The following is a 16,843-nucleotide window of genomic DNA, read 5'->3' on the forward strand; positions in this document are numbered from 1 at the left end:
CCGGTGCTGTCATCTACTGTAGACAATAGTAAATTTCCACCGTTGATTTTGGAGGAGCAAATTAAATTGTGCGCCCTAGTTAAATTAAAATCTCTTTACTTTAATGTTGGTAAGGGGTTTAAACTTATTTATTCATGCACTTTTGAAAATACTGTAACTATAAAATTTAATTTAAAAAACACCGCATGCTTCTTTAAAAGATAATCGACCTAAAGTTCTTTATTAAAAAAGACCTAGGCCTACATGCATTTTGGAGTCAATCAATATAGATATTTTTTTCGATACACTTCTGTGAAATTACCCTTTTTTTCGTTAGGCTACATGTTTATCCTCTGTGAAAATTCATTATTACATTGTTTACTATGGAAAATGAATGATTACTACGCAAATACCAACTATCATTTAACACTAGTTTTTGTTACTGTTTTTATTATCTTTTTTGTATTTTGCAACGCAAACAAACAAATAGTTGTTAATGTTTTTGTCAACTGTTTCTATTTGCAAAAACCAAAACTAATCAGTATCACAGGTCAATTTTAAATCTAGTTCACGTAAATGAGATGCCTTGTTAAAGTATCCATAATCAATAAAATTATGGTTCACATAAATGAGAAATATAGTGGCAGCGACCAAAGTCAATGGTATATTTGGTTAGGCTAACAAAAATAGAATGGCCGTTTTAAAATTCAACCGACAGTGCTTGTAAATGAAACTTGCAGTAACTAAAGTCAATGGTATATGAAGATATTACGTTATTAAGTCCAGATTACCACGTGCATTTCAACCTTTGAGGCAGTATTGTGTGACCGAGTCGTCTGATGGCACTTAGATAATTATGTACTTCACTGCCTCCTGGACTTACACCCTGCGCATTCTGTAGGTCGCAGGGCAAACTACAAAGACATCAAAATTGCACAGAGGTCACTTTGTAATCCATTGGCGAATGGACTTAGATCATTTGGAGTGAAAATGCAAAAAATACAAAAATTGCAGATAGTTTTGAAATGAATATCTTCATATTTGTTTGACCTAAATCTTAAAAAAATATCTCGAGCCAGCAAAACCTCATTTTCGGCCCTAAGTACGAAATTTACTATTGTGATTCTCAACCAATCTATTAAGCATGCGAAAGCACTTCCCCAACAGATTAGACTGTACTTTGATTTAGAGTAAATTAAGGCAAAATATAGGGTTCTTAAAAGAAAAGTATTGCAACAGTTTCGTAAAAAAAAGTTCTCATTGATCACGTAAACTCACGTTCTCACTGATGGTTGTGTTATGGAGGGTGTTGATAAGTATATTTTAGTTTAGTTTTTCGTATAATGTGACGCCTATATATTCGAAACTAGCCACCTTTTCAATAGTTAGGCAATCGCATATAGTGGTGTGATACAGATAAACGTATAGTCTTTATATAAACGTGTAAGTAAGCGTAACAATAGAAAATTAAATTGCATTACACAATATTTTTACAAATGCATTGGCACCTCATATAATTCGTACTAGGTAACCTAGTTTAAATAAAGATATTTTTTTTACCAAGAAGTTCGATTGAATTTTTGTCCAAAACCAAAAATGGATTTGTATCTATTTACTACAACAGATTTAAAGAACAAACTTTTCTCTTCTGCACCCTCTCCGTTGCGAAGCACGGGTACAGCAGCTTGTAATAAATAAAACAATATTTATTTTTAAAAAGTTGTTACTGCATCTTAGTGTCATTAAAAAGAAAGCATATCAATTTCCTGAATCAACACAGAGTATTTCCTCCATAAGAGTCATACTGTTTCAGAGGAAAATATATATATTGGAGAAACAAAACTGGTGGAGGTACAGAAAGAACTAGTCGCCAGATATATCAGCGAAGACGGACACTATAACCTCAATTGCTATAAAAGTGGAAACACGGAACATATATTGGACATAAGAATCATAGAACAAGTAATAATGTCCATCAAAGGCTTGGATTGTTCTGAAGATGTAAACTCAGTGTTGTATTTCGCATCCAGCGATGCGACGAGTTATACTATAGGAGCATCCTTACGAGAGTCCTATCAAAACGGCAGACTTTGGAAACTGGAAACCCCTTGGTGCCTCTACAACGTCAGGTTTTACTCGTGGTCTCCAGTTACCACAATCGAACCAAGAGTTTATAAGAAATATCTGGCAAATATTAAATGGATTAAGGTAAATAAATATTTTTTTAATGTTTTTCCTATCAGAAAGATTAATAAAATTATTTAGATTTAGTTTGGTGTTGCTGTTAGCTTACATTCTGATTCTTATAAAGTTGATAACTCTTGGAGGTTGAAATGTTACTTGCTAAACTATGATGACACACAGTAGGCCCTACCTAAGCAGTAGTTTTACAATCATATCTACATAACAGGGGAAATAGTTTTAAGAGCGGGGCAAAGCCGGAAAACAACTACCCCGGAATGATAGAACATGCTACGTGGTAAACTATACTTTTTCACTATGTTGCAAATTATCACGCACAACTTCTTGGTTTCAAATAATAAATCATTCCATACTCTAAACTGTAATTCCATAATCGTTCAATAATTGTAGTAATTATACTGAAGTATGTCATTTAATCTAAAAGTCAGCAATTTGAACAGTATTTCTCGTAATGAAAAAGGGAACATCTATATATATAATACGCTAAGCCTATTTTTGTAAACATAACTCCTCCCTCATTTTTAGACCGATTTTGATAATTAAAGTGTCAAAAGAATGGCCCTGATCTGTTGTTATGCAAAGTGTTTTTATTTTTTGGAAATCTTTATTAGTTCGGGCTGGATCTTCCATCAAAGTTGGGTTTTCTCCCATAAGATTAACATGGGGGAATCTATATATATAATACGCTAAGCCGATTTTTGTAAACATAACTGCTCCCTCATTTTTAGACCGATTTTGATAATTAAAGTGGCATAAGAATGGCCCTGATCTGTAGTTATGCAGTTTTTTTTTGTTTTTTTTTTTTAATCTTTGTTAGTTCGGGCTGGATCTTCCATCAAAGTTGGGTTTTCTCCCATAAGATTAACATAGGGGAATCTAAATATTTAATTGGAAACTTTGTCTCCACTAATTTAAGAGAACGACTGGGCGTAGAAACTTAGTAGAGGTGTCCAAAGAAATGTCTTGGTCTGTAGATGAGTTATCAAAAGAAAAACGAAGTAAGTTCCCTTAGGGCTCTGCCCCAGAAGCCTTTGAAAGATACCTCCACAGATTTGTTTACATTTTGGCCATGGTGGTGGTAATACTTTTTAATTAAACAGCTGTTCATTTTTAAATAGTATTTTAAACAACACACATTTATTGAGAGTTACTGAATTGTCCAAAGAAAGTATTTGCAATGTTATTTTCTTGAACTCTTAGAGAGCCTTTGAATGTTATTAGGCTAACGAAAAAGCGTTGTGCATGTTTACTAGCGCTACTCAGCAACAAAAATAATTTAATTTATCTCTAAAAAACATATTCTTAAAGTGGACTGAGCAGCAGTCTAAAAAATACTATGTAACTTTCTCATATAGTTACAAAATGCTCAAACTCGCATTGTGACATTAATTTATGAATCGGTTTATATTTCTCCAACAGTTATTCATCTGCAGAAGAAGTTCAGTGTGCTCTTATCGTGTCTAATAACATCCAAACACAAAAACCTTGCCTAAAATGGTACCTATCTTGACACATTATTTGTAGTGGCCTATATTACGGACCGTGTTCCACTGGGTTGGTAACATCATTGAAAGTAACACGATATTTTGGCTGGAAGAGTAAATACTATTTAAGCAGCTACTGTCATGACAGAAAGGTCATATTTCTTTTAAACTAGATCACATTATCCTTAATAAGTTGATTAACAATGCATATAAACGTCAATATTTACGTAACAGCCAATTTACATTATGTTTTTCTCTTTAGAAATGCCATATTGCTATTTGATTTGCATTATTTGTTGCCAATGAAGCCACACGACCATATAAACGAGGAGGCCCCCAACCGTCGATTTCGACGGGTTTCACCTAGTATACATTAATGCTTCTGTTGAACTAAACGGGAACTTTCGTTGTTTCAGAAATGAAAGATTTTTTGCAAAATCGTTATGTTTTCATGGATTAGAAATCAAAGATTAAAAAAAAGCTAGCTTTACAGAAATGATCTACTATCGTATACAGCTTCTACAAATCTATTTCGGTAAAAATTACTTGATCGAAAAATAGACTTAAATTCTCCTTTTAGTGTATTTAGCGAGTTGACGAAACATGCGATTTATACAAGTTCAATCGTTTGGTTCGTTTATTTAGGCTCATGTATGCAATCGTAATATTACCGTTCTGCAAAATTGGAACTGTTAGTACGGTATAAACTTAAGTGTATAAAACTTAAGTGTGGTGTTAGGTTTAAGAACTGAAATCCCGTGATTAAGTACATGTTCTTGGTACAGTACCAGTAGATATCAAGCAAACTTTGAGGTGATAACGTTCATTTCCTACAGTGTGCTTCGCAAATGTAGATTCATAATATACTGAATGTTAATGCAGTCTGGGGCTTTTTAAGACTACTGCGTGAAAGGAAAGATTTTACAAAATGCACTGGAATTGTATATAAATTTACACACATATATATATGTGTATATATATGAGCTGTAGAAATACCGCACGAATTTTAAATATAAAGCCTATCCTCCACTTCTGCAATGGACCAGTCTAACAGCGGCTGATCATGAGACTCACTTGTACTTAATAGCCTAACTGCATTCAGTCAACGGCAAGGTAGCCCTGGTAGCCCCGGGTAGCCCACCTAAAGTTGATAACATAACTGTATTTCAACTTATTATTACGCCGCATTCTATCGTAGCCCAGAAATGGATAGGCTATAAAATAACCTTCAAAACATACGTACCAAGTTTCCTCTACGCCTACATGTCAAGAAACGTTTGAGGAGGTATATTTCTTTTATTGTTTTTGCTCAACTCTTAATCATTGGGCTATAAAATGAATATAATTACTGCTAGTCAACCCGATCAATAAAGGTATTTATTTATATAGTCTGTTTGTATATTACATCCTTTATGTTAATACCTTGTAATATAAAAATATTGTTTCAGGCGCCATTAAATTTTGCTTTGCTGGTGAAACGTAAGTATCAAACTAATAACCAGACAGATTGCGCGCTGTAAAATTACACCTACACCTTTACTACGGTATCATTAGTTCTTTAATGATATCTTTGGTACTGTTTTACGAAATAAAGATATTAAAATCTAATAGAGTAAATATAAAATGTTGGTACCAAATACGAGTATTTCACCAAGATTTTCTACACTCGTATGGGTAATGACCTGTTGATAAGAGTAATTGTTCAAAACTCGTAAGTGTAAAGTTAAATATTGCATTGTAATGGTAGCTTGACAAACTTTACTCTGATGAGAAAATATTACATTTCATCACAAAGGCTTAAAGTGACTCTTTCGACCCGAACTCAAGTTTAAGGAAAATGAGCGGGGTGAAAAGACACTTTTTGGCCCGTGTGATGAACTATATATCGTCATATTACACCATAACTCAGAAGTAGGCTAAACTTCGACTGTAAGATATGGCATGTATTGAAAGTGCGTACCGAATGTTTTAATCAGCTGTAGCTTATTGCTGCGTTATTGTCAATAGTTCAACATAGCGATAGAGTACACCACAATCGTAATGTAGGAAAATTATTTTATCACTTACTAAACAGATACTTGTTTGCACTAACAAAATTGAAATAAGTTGAAAAGTCGTTTTAGAGGTTACCTTTACATGCAAAGCATTTCCGTTTCATAACTTGATTTATCTAATAGTTTTGCAATATGACGATGCATATCAGACGGTAGAAACTTGAGCTCGGGTCGAAAAGAGTCACTTTACACCTGAGAGATAAAATATACTATTTCAGATCCTTGGAGAGTTGCCTAATCATTTCAAATCACATCAAACCCCATGCCTATTATAATATTGACCACCGTTTACATAATGATTTCTTACTTACTTACTTACTCACTTACTTACTATCCTTTTATTAGTCATATAATGTACTTACTGAAAATGTAGTAGGCCTAACTATCGAAAAAAGAGTTAAATTGTATTTTTTTTCAGGGGAAGATGTAATTTTAGAAGAAGATAAAATAACTGTTCAAGAGAGTGATCTTAAAGTCACATACCTAAGTCAATTTACTAACTCCAGATTGCGAGACCATTACACAGTGTCGTGTTACAAAAATGAGAATTCAGAATATATATCTGTCATCAAACAACTTGGATCCTTCAAACTAGCTGTTAAAGGAGTGGACTGCTCGTCCCTTTCAAGCTTGCAGTTAGGTTTCTTCTTATCACATCAACAGGAAAAAATGACTATAGGGTTCAAACGGCCGGAATTCCCTGAGAATACTCTCTGGTGTCTGTATGACGTAAACATTAGCCCTACTAAAACTAAAGCAGTCGTTCCCTCTAGTACCAAGCTCGATGAAATACAAAGGCTGATCTGGTTCAATGTAAGTATTGCAAAAATATATTGTGTACCTTTAATGACGAGTCCTTGTTGTATATTACGTTTGTATGTGTTATTTTCTCTAACAGTTTATTTTATTTCATGGAAATTACATATAATAAGCCTATTTTAGTGTTAAATAAACGGTTTATAAGTTTTAGCGATCATTAATTATTCGTAAAAGCAAAGAAGTAAATATTCATTTACGTTTATATTAATTAATAGGTTTAATTTTTCCTTGAACTACTACCAGTATTGGTTCAGCGGTTTGGAGTGTTGGTCAGAGTGGTAAGAAGTAGAAGAGAGGTATAGATAGGGCTAGACATAAGTGTTGAAGTAGTGACCGAACTTATCAGCTGTACTAGTATTTCAAACAGCGTTTTCGGATAGGATTCACGACAAAAAAATGAGTCATTTTGTAACGGGTCAAATGTGTAGGGGGTAAAATAACGGCGAAACCACGAAACTTAAACAGCTGAATGTAAGCTGTTGTTGTGCCCTAGTCGCGACGCTAAACTGACATCGCACCTAACCTCCAATTCCAAGACAGCAGACGACGTTGACCAACTTTTGGGATACCTCGGAATGTGATTGTGACGTCACTTAACTATCGAATAACCGTGGAACTATCGATTGCTACAGCTACACTCTGGCGACTCTTTGATTCGACTCTTGAGTCTTGACACTTGAGTCTTGATTCCTTGATTAAACTACACCATCCCACCCGAATTTTGACTTGGACTTGACGTTATTTTCATTTACTTATTAGAGAGGCAGATGTTAGGAATTTAGTTATTTAAAATAATTAAAAAATTGGGTTTCCTGTGTCCTTTCTGGTTTTTTACTGTTTAGTTCCTACAAAACACCAACGTTTACCAAACAAATATTAAATTATTTCCTAAGGAAATAACTTAAAGAATATTGAGATTTATTTGATGATGATTAAATTGTAGGCTAGACCTATTTGTATTGCAGTTTATAGCTATGGATTCTGACTGCGATAGGCTGAATTCGTTTTTAATTGTAACTAAATTAGCTAATTAATTGTAATTAAAATGGGAGTTGCAAATTTTGTCACTATAGGCCTAGGCCTTGGATATGACAGAGGTACGGTACCTAGTGGCCAAAAGGAATAAGCCCTTAATTCAGTTATAGTGTTTTTGTTGTAATATGATTCTACACTGTATTTACAAATGTTATATTTTTGATAACTTTGTGTCAGTAAAGCTTCTTTTATTTCAGGCAATTAGATTAGGAAAGAACTCAAGCCCTATTTCACTTTAGGCCTATTTGGGAACCAAATACATAGTCCAACTTACCCAAAAATGGGATTTAATTACAGATTAAAACTACCAGGAGACAATCAAATGTAAGCTAGGACTTAACTTATTATTAATACCCCCGCCACAGCAAACGTGCAGACTAAGCGAATTTTAATTTGCCTGATTTGATGTTTAATTAAATCCTTTTAGGTAGGTACGGTAGAACCTCTAAAGTTCGACACTTTTGAGTAAATGGAGTTTAATATACAGGAAATTAAAACGCAAGTTTTAGGCCTTTTGGCCTAAATCACCCAAATTTGTTGAATTTAAAATTAAACAGCATAACAGCCAATTCATTTCAATCCAATTATTTGTTGACAACACAACTTACGACTACGATACGATTACGAACTAAAACCGCAAACCGCCCATCCGGTTGTTGGTCGATACTTGAACTACTATGACGTCACGATCACATTCTGAGGTATCCCAAAAGTTGCTCACCGACGACGTTGGTGTCAGTTTGGTCACAGACAATTTTGGTTGTTTGGTTGTTCGACTGCGTCTGAGGGCGGGCTACGGGAGAGAATAAGAGCAGCTGATCCACCTTGTGAGCGAGGCAGCTATAAAGCATGTTAAAGCTGTCATACGCCTGCCTTTGCTGACACGGGACTCAGCTGACTCTGTTTGTGCTGACCAATCAGGAAGCGTTTTAACTTTCGTCTCGATTCTGAGACGAAGGTGAAGGAAGAAGAAGAATTGTGGAGGAGAATTGTCATTCATTCGTAATCCCGGCTTTTCGTAAGTTTGTTTCGCTTTTGGTTCGTTCTCGAAAATTCGTGCAAGTTAAAGTTCGTATCGCAAGCTCTGAAAGCTTAAGTCCATTGTTTTGTAGTGAATATTTTGATATAATTTCGTCATCGGGTAAGTTTTGTAACTAACTTACAGATTATTGTATATTACTTTACCAGTTTTCGTGTACGAAACTTGGTTGAACTTGAAGGCTAGGCCTGATTCGCAGACCTAGTCATACGCTTTAACCAACTCATTTAATTAAAGTATCGGAGTTGGTGGCAGAACATTTCGATTAACGTTTCATAATCCATATTTGGGACTTATTTTTTAATTCTTAAAACCCTTTGTAAAGTTCCCAAACGTCCCAAAGTTTGTCCCAGCAGACAGGTTTCTACTGGACAATTTCTGTCGAAGTTGGTTTAAGTTGAACACGTGAGGAAGTTAAAGTTTTAGTTTTTCGTTATCAGCTCCAGGAGCAGTTTTATTTTTAGTTTCAGTTTTTCCCTCGTTTCGTGTCTCACTTGTGCAATTTAAGCCAACTTGTTTTCTTGTTTTAGTAAATTTGGACTCTGTGGGAGTTAGGCTAGGTTAGGCCTATCTTGTACTAACCTTGTTTGTTACAGGTTGACGATTTAACTCCGTAGGTAAGCGGAGTGACTATTTAGCTTACTTGTTGATTCGTTGAGTTAGCTATTAGTGTGTCATTTAGATATTTGCCCACAGAGTCAAGTCAAAATTATTTATTTCCCCACAAGCCCTAGGCTAGAGTGGTGATTTCGAGTAGGGTGTTTAGTAACCCGCAACGTTCGTCTAGAGCTCTGACAACCAGGGCTATCAAATTTAGGCTATCCGAATCACTATCGACTCCTGGGAAACTCCCCGCGACCAGACTAGGGCGAATCCTGGGATCTTCGTTTTATTACCGGTGGCGTAATTTCCCACTTGTCGTCCGCCAGGAAAATTACGTTACAATTTTTAAAATCATTATTATATAGGCTGCAATCCTACTAGAAATAAAACTACAGATAAAATATAAAACTATTTATCGATAAAACAAATTCACGAACTTAACAAGAAATGAGTCAAACTGACACCTGAAGACGACATTCATAGTACAGTATTATATTACCAGCTAATGAAAAATTTTTTTCCAGCCAACTGAGCCTACCCAAAAAAGAGAGAACAAGAACTCAGAAGATGACGAGGTTAAAGCAAGTAAGTGTAATTTACAATGCTTGTCATTTGCTTCGCAATTGTAATAAAAGCACCCCTTTTTTGGACTTTTTAGTAAATTTCCCTATAAGGAAGTAGCTATTACCGTAGGTCTCATGGTACCAAGGCCCGGGGCCTATTTACTTTTTCATTTTGATGTCCCCAGAGCCAAAATCGCTATTCGTTCAAATTTGTATCTGTGGCGTCATTTCACCAAATCCTTGGGGAGGGGGCAAACACTGGGGAGTATGGAATACCCCGCAGCAATCGGTGGGGGGGTGTCCGGGGGTCCTCTTCCGGAAAAATTTTGCAGTTTTGAAACAAAAAAAGAGAGGTTTAAGCTTATTTTAATTGTCAAAAGCACACAAATGCAAATTGTAAGCAACAACGTTCAATCAAAGAAAACCCAAATAAATAACAATATAACAGTAAGCTGTTTAATTATTAACTCATGTTTCGTATGTTTAGATTATGCATACTGGTAAACCAATGATTACCATCTATAAAAAATGTTGGTTTTTCTTTTCTGAGTCGGGTTAAAGGTCTTCTACCCGACCGATTCTCAAAAGGTATGGACGCACCACAGATTTGCCATCAGTCATCGGCATTCATTTTAACGTGTATTTCGAGTTATGCACAAACTGCCTCCCTGTACATTTTTTATGGGAGTTACATTTTTTTTTTCGAGTTAGTTTGGCTCTTCTACCCTACCGATTTTTATAATGTTGTTCTTAAAATAAAGCTATGCAAGCACATATTGGTCATCAAGTATCATTATTAATTGATATAATGTATTACTCGACAAAAATATAAATTTAATTATTATTACTTCAATTAAAGATGTATTTCAGCAGTTCTAATTACATTACCCTTATATGTTTTGGATTATAAACCTTTAGTGAAATACCAGCTTTCATTTGAGCTACTGATTATTAAGATCAGACTACCTAAAGCAAACTGCTGAATCATAAATCAAGAATAATTATAATCGTTTTAGTACTTATCTGCAATCAATGATACGTAACTCTATTTTTATTTAAGTTATTTTATATGGCTTGGTCTTAAAATACTTCTAGAAATAAAGGTTTTCATTTGAGATATTGATAGTTTCAATCAGTTAAGTACAAGATACTGCATCGCTAAATCAGAAAAAATTAATTTGATTACATCTTGGATATGGAATTTAGTTTTAGATATATTTACTCAATTCGTAAATTAGCTATCCTATTTGCCGTTCTGGAAAAGATTATCCAAAAGCAGGTTCTTTTGACTTAAGAACCTTTAGTGAAATACCAGCTTCCATTTGAATTATTGCTTATTTAAGATCGGACGTACCTAAGCACACTGCTAAATCACGAAAAACCCAAGTTAAAAAATTGAGTTATTTAACATCGATTTATAGTCAACGATCTTGCCTGCAACCTCAACAGTAACTGTCGATTTTGACGGGTTTCGCCTAGTAAATCTTAAAAAAAAATCAAACTTTCATAATTATTTGCAAATCTACACTAATTAGGCTTTCCAATTGCCTATTATTATTAATATTGTTTCAGTAGAACTGTAGATTTAATTGTACAAAGTTTAACAACAACAATTTTAATTCAGTATTTTCTCACCACTACAAATAGGGAGATTGCTTGACGTTTTTGCAAATAACTTTGAAATGGTGAGGAAATAGACCAAAGTGGAAGGTGATATTCTGATAGAGAATAAAGTTTCCTACAAATTACTATCATGTATTTCATGAAAATACTCAATGAAGGCATCATAAAGTTGGCTACAAACATAAACTTCGAAAAATAAACTTGGAGAAAAAAGGCGTTTTAAATGTAATATTGTTTATTACTATTTTTTACCTCAAATATGTAATAAAATCTACACAAATTAAGCTTTCCAACAACCGATTAAGTAAGAAAATCGGTCCGGTAGAAGTCTAGATTTAGTTGTACAAAGTTTAACCAAAGTTTAAGTTTAGTTATATATAGAAAAATATATCTAATTCAGTATTTTCGCACCACTATAAATTTGGAGGTCACTTAGCTTATTGCCAATAACTTTTAAATGGAGGGGAAATCGACCAAAGTGGATGTGATATTTTGAAAGAGAATAAAACTTACTACAAATATCTGTTATGCATTTCTTTAAAATACTAAATAAATGCAGACAAAAGCTGGCTACAAATAGAAACTTGATACAGAAACTTGGGAAAAACAGTTTTTAATGTATTTTGTTATTTTTACTTTTTTTTTACATTAAATATTTAATAAAATCACACTTTCATAATTATTTACAAATCTACATACATTAGGCTTTCAAATGACCCATCAATTAACAAAATCGGTCTATAAGTCTAGATTATAAGAATAAGAATAAGAATAAGAATCCATTTATTGTCATTTGTCAATTTACATTGCTATAGACAACGTCAAAGAAATACATTAAAGTGCAGTATAAAAGGAGATGAGTACAATGTACTTGTCAGGATAACAGATAAAACATCACAATTAACAATTAGCAACAAATCAATATAAACTATGAAAATTAACAATAAATAAATTACAACTATTCACCAAAGCATCACTGGATCAAAGCTCAATAATATTAAGTTAAAATCTATATGCTAAAAACTCATCAAGAGAATAAAACGCTTTATTTATAAACCAGCTTGACAGTTTTGATTTGAATGGTTGGATTTCAAAGTTTCTGATCTCTGGTGGCAATTTATTGAAGCACTTGATTTGTAGATATTTATGGCTGACTATTGTTTTCCGCAATCTAAAAGAGGGTGGGACAATATCTTGTGCTCTTCTAGTGTTATAATTATGAACTTTCTCAAAACATACATAATCACTCTGGTTTTCCTTTACATATACAAGATTTTGAAATATGAAAATGCAAGGGACAGTCATTATATTGTAATCAATAAAACATTGCTTACAGTCATCTTGATAAGGTAGATTGGCTATAATCCTTACTGCTTTTCTTTGCCAAGCAAAAACATGGATAGCACCTCTACTATTTCCCCAGAGCATTGTGGCATACAGCAAATGGGAATGAAAATCACTAAAATAAGTATTTAATAACATATTTCTACCAACACATTGTTGTAGCTTACGTAGCAAAAAACAAGCCCTTGAAAGTTTTGAAACTACTGAGTTGGTGTGAGATTCCCATGTAAGCTTCTGATCTAAAGTGACCCCTAGTAATCTAACAGGCTTACAATCTTCATCTGAGTCTAATTTTTTCAAAGTAAAACAGATTGTTTCAGTCTTGTTGGCATTGACTGTAAGGTGGTTAGCATTAAACCAAGAACTGGCTAATTCCATTACTCTGTCACTGTGTGCTTTTACATTTTTTAACACTTTATCGGTAACTACAAAAGAAGTGTCATCCGCATATAGAATGGTTTTACAAGGAATATTGCTAGGCAGATCGTTTATATAGATAAGAAATAAAAGTGGACCCAGAACTGACCCCTGTGGAACCCCTGCAAGGACCTCCTGAAAAGAGGACTCAATGCCTGCCGATGAAACCTTGTGCAATCTACCACAGAGATAAGTTTTAAAGAATTGCATCTGCTTATCATCTATACCATAAAATGTTAGTTTGTTTAGAAGGGCTTCATGTGATATACTATCAAAGGCCTTGCTGAGGTCTACAAGAGTCATATTAACATAATCACAATTTTCAAAGCTATTAATAATACCAGTTACAACTTCATTTAATGCCTTAGTTGTAGAACGTCCAGGTCGAAAACCAAATTGGCTACTACTTAAAACATTATGTTGATCCAGAAATTCTAAGAGTTGGTTCTTAACACATGATTCTATTATTTTTGAAAATACAGATACGATACATATTGTTCTATAGTTATCAATACATGACCTGTCACCCTTTTTGAAAAGCGGTATACTCTTGGACATTTTTAAACAATTAGGAAACAAGGAGCAATAAAAGGAAAGATTGATCAAATATGTCAAAGGTGATACAATATTAGCTGCAATATGTTTGATAACTCTGTTACTAAAACCAAAAATATCTTCACTCTTAGATGGTTTCAGAAATCTCATTATTTTAAGCACATCAAGCTCACTAACATAATGCAACTTAAATTTATCAGGAGGCTGGTCTACATTGTTTAGAAAGGTGAAATAACTCAAATTACCTTTATTAGTTAATTTAGTACTATCAAGCACCTTTTTCCCAATACTTAAATAGTAATCATTAAATTCATTAGCTGAAATAGGTGGAATTGGATTTTCCCGCTGATAGTAGTTACCAGCTTCTGATTTAATTACTTGCCATGCAGCTGAACACTTATTCTTAGAACTTTTTATTCTGCTTTCATTGTGCATGATTTTGGCTTCCTTTATTTTAGACCTGTACAATTTCTTTTTTTCTTTGTAGTAGTTCTTCAGTGTCATGTTATTTTTATAATTTGGTATCTTTAATAGATCCTGCAACAAAATTACTGTTTTTCTCATTCTTCTTAAGCTATGGTCAAACCATGAAGAATTATGTCTAATTGGTTTTCTTTGTTGAACTTTTTTACTCTTTGTTGGACAACAGCTATTATACACGGTTGATAGTTTAGTTACAAAGTATTCAAATGCAAAATTAACATCCTCAATACCATACAACAAGTCCCAATTTAATATGGAGGTTGCTTCAATAAACTCATGCAAAGTCTCATCATTTAGTTTCCTATATGAAATATTTACAGATTGGGAAACAAAGGTAGGCACATTAAATTCAAAGTAAATAATCGAGTGATCTGAGATCCTGTCCTTCCATATACATGTTTTATAAAGACTATCATCTAAATCAGTAACTATATTATCAATACAGGTTTTGTTTCTAGTTGGAAATTTATTTACACATTTGAGGTTAAATGACTTTAAATGGTTAACAAACATTACAGTGTCTTGGTCCACACTCTTTAAGATGTCAATATTAAAATCTCCCCCAAGTACAATTTTGCATTTAGGTTTTTTTCTTTGCACGTAGTACAGAAGATTGTCAAGATAATCCAGAAATGTTTTACAGTTAGAGTTGGGAGTTCTGTAAACAGATATGAACACCACATTAAATATATTTACATATATACAAACAGCTTCAAGGATACCAACTTCCGTTAAATGACCAATATTGATCACCTCAAAAGAAATGTCATCCCTAACAAGAATAGAGGCACCTCCATAAGCATTCTCTCTACAAAATGAAGAAGCCAATTTAAAACCTACTGGAACATATAAGGAGACTTCTAATCTGTGCAACCAGTGCTCGTTAATGAGGACAATATCACATTTAGCATCATCTAAAACAACAGCTAATTCATTCAATTTATTTCTTATAGACTGGGCATTTAAATGCAACACACGGACACCAGAATCAGTTGGTTTTGGTTTACTTATCTTTGGGATACCTGCTAAATTACATACAAGTCTGCTGTTTAAACTACAATTAAAATTAGTGCTTAAGCTATCAACCTCACAATGCATCAAGTTGTTAGATGGTGCACTACCAGTGGAGCGTTTCCCGATGTAGGTCCTTCTGATGACTGCTTAGGGCTTGATATGATGTCTATCAGTGCTGATTGCTCACTGATGGTGATATCCTCCGTTAGTTGTAGATTAGTTGTACAAAGTTTAAAAAAATTATCCCTAACTCAGTATTTACTCATTACTATAATTTCGGAGGTTGCTTAGCTTTTTTGCAAATAACTTTTGAATGGTGAGGAAATCGACCAAAGTGGAAGGTGATATTCTGAAAGAGAATAAAGTTTCCTACAAATTGATACCATACACTTCTTGGACATACTCAAAAAAGGCAGCCATAAGTCGCACACAAATAAAAAGTGTGAAAAACACCGTTTTTAATGAATTTCTTATGGAAAACATGTTTTTTTTTATTTTTCACCATAAATCATGACAAAAACTAACTTTCATAATTATTTGCAAATCTACACGACTAAAGCTTTCCAACGACCCATTAATTAATAAAATCGGTCCAGTAGAACTTAAGCTTTAGTTGTACAAAGATTTTTAAAACTGAATTATTACAGGGTGTTTTTTTTTTTTAAACTTGCATCTCTATTTATGTAAAAACCGCAATAGATAGAAATATGCAGTTTGCGGGAATCATATATTGACGTAGGGGGCCCAATTTTTTCGATCCAACGTTACATTCACATTCCCTTCCCTTTCCCCCCCTGCCCACAACTTATTTTTTTTAAATAGCAAGGCACCCCTTGTGACATATCAAATGAAAGAGCATGGAAAAAGAAAATGTTTGATGAAAAAAAATTGAAAATCGGATCATGCATTTGTGAGATAATCTCCCCCCCTTTTCCCCTACCCATAACCTTTTTTCACATATCAAATGAAAAATAAATGTCACCAAACATTTTATTTTTTTCATGCTCTTTCATTTGATATTTCACAAGGGGTACCTTGCTATTAAAAAAAATAAGTTGTGGGCAGGGGGGGGGGGAAGGGAAGGGAATGTGAATGTAACGTTTAATCGAAAAAATTGGGCCCCCTACGTCAATATATGATTCCCGCAAACTGCATATAAGTATGTGAGGGGGAATATCTCACAAATTTATGAACCGATTTTCAAGTTTTTTTCATCAAACATTTTCTTTTTTCATGCTGTTTCATTTGATATGTCACAAAGGATGCCTTGCTGTTAAAAAAAAAAAATTAAGTCGGGGGCAGGGGGGTAAAGGGGGGAAATGTTAATGTAACATTGAATTAAAAAAAAATTGGGCCCCCTACCTCAATAGATGATTCCCGCAAACTGTATATTTCTATCTATTGCGGTTTTTACATAAATAAAGATGCAAGTTTTTTAAAAAACACCCTGTATATAGAATAGATAATTTAAGTTATAAGTCAGCTGTTAAATGGCAAATGTAAATTCGCTTGGTCAGCAGGTTTGCTGCAGTGGGGGTATTTTTTACAATATACTGTATGCTAACTGTTTGGAATTAAATTTGAAAATAAAACACTTAGGCATCATAATATTAAATAATGAACCGTTAT

The 16,843-nt window shown here is 33.7% G+C and overlaps 1 protein-coding gene across 2 annotated transcripts in view; it reads left to right on the top strand.

The window, feature by feature from the left end:
* Positions 1-16,843, top strand: part of LOC128997245 (uncharacterized) — a 168,124-nt gene that overhangs the window by 106,827 nt on the left and 44,454 nt on the right. For both annotated transcript variants that reach the window (XM_054422857.1, XM_054422858.1), the window contains exons 22-25: positions 1,793-2,187; positions 5,114-5,144; positions 6,138-6,532; positions 9,740-9,800. In XM_054422857.1, the coding sequence (XP_054278832.1) occupies positions 1,793-2,187; positions 5,114-5,144; positions 6,138-6,532; positions 9,740-9,800 (882 nt within the window). The remainder of the gene's footprint in view (positions 1-1,792; positions 2,188-5,113; positions 5,145-6,137; positions 6,533-9,739; positions 9,801-16,843) is intronic.

This window comes from Macrosteles quadrilineatus, unplaced genomic scaffold (genome assembly GCF_028750875.1).
Source record: "Macrosteles quadrilineatus isolate MER2022 unplaced genomic scaffold, UCM_ALF_1.0 Scaffold_6__1_contigs__length_79288215, whole genome shotgun sequence".
NCBI lineage: Eukaryota > Metazoa > Arthropoda > Insecta > Hemiptera > Cicadellidae > Macrosteles > Macrosteles quadrilineatus.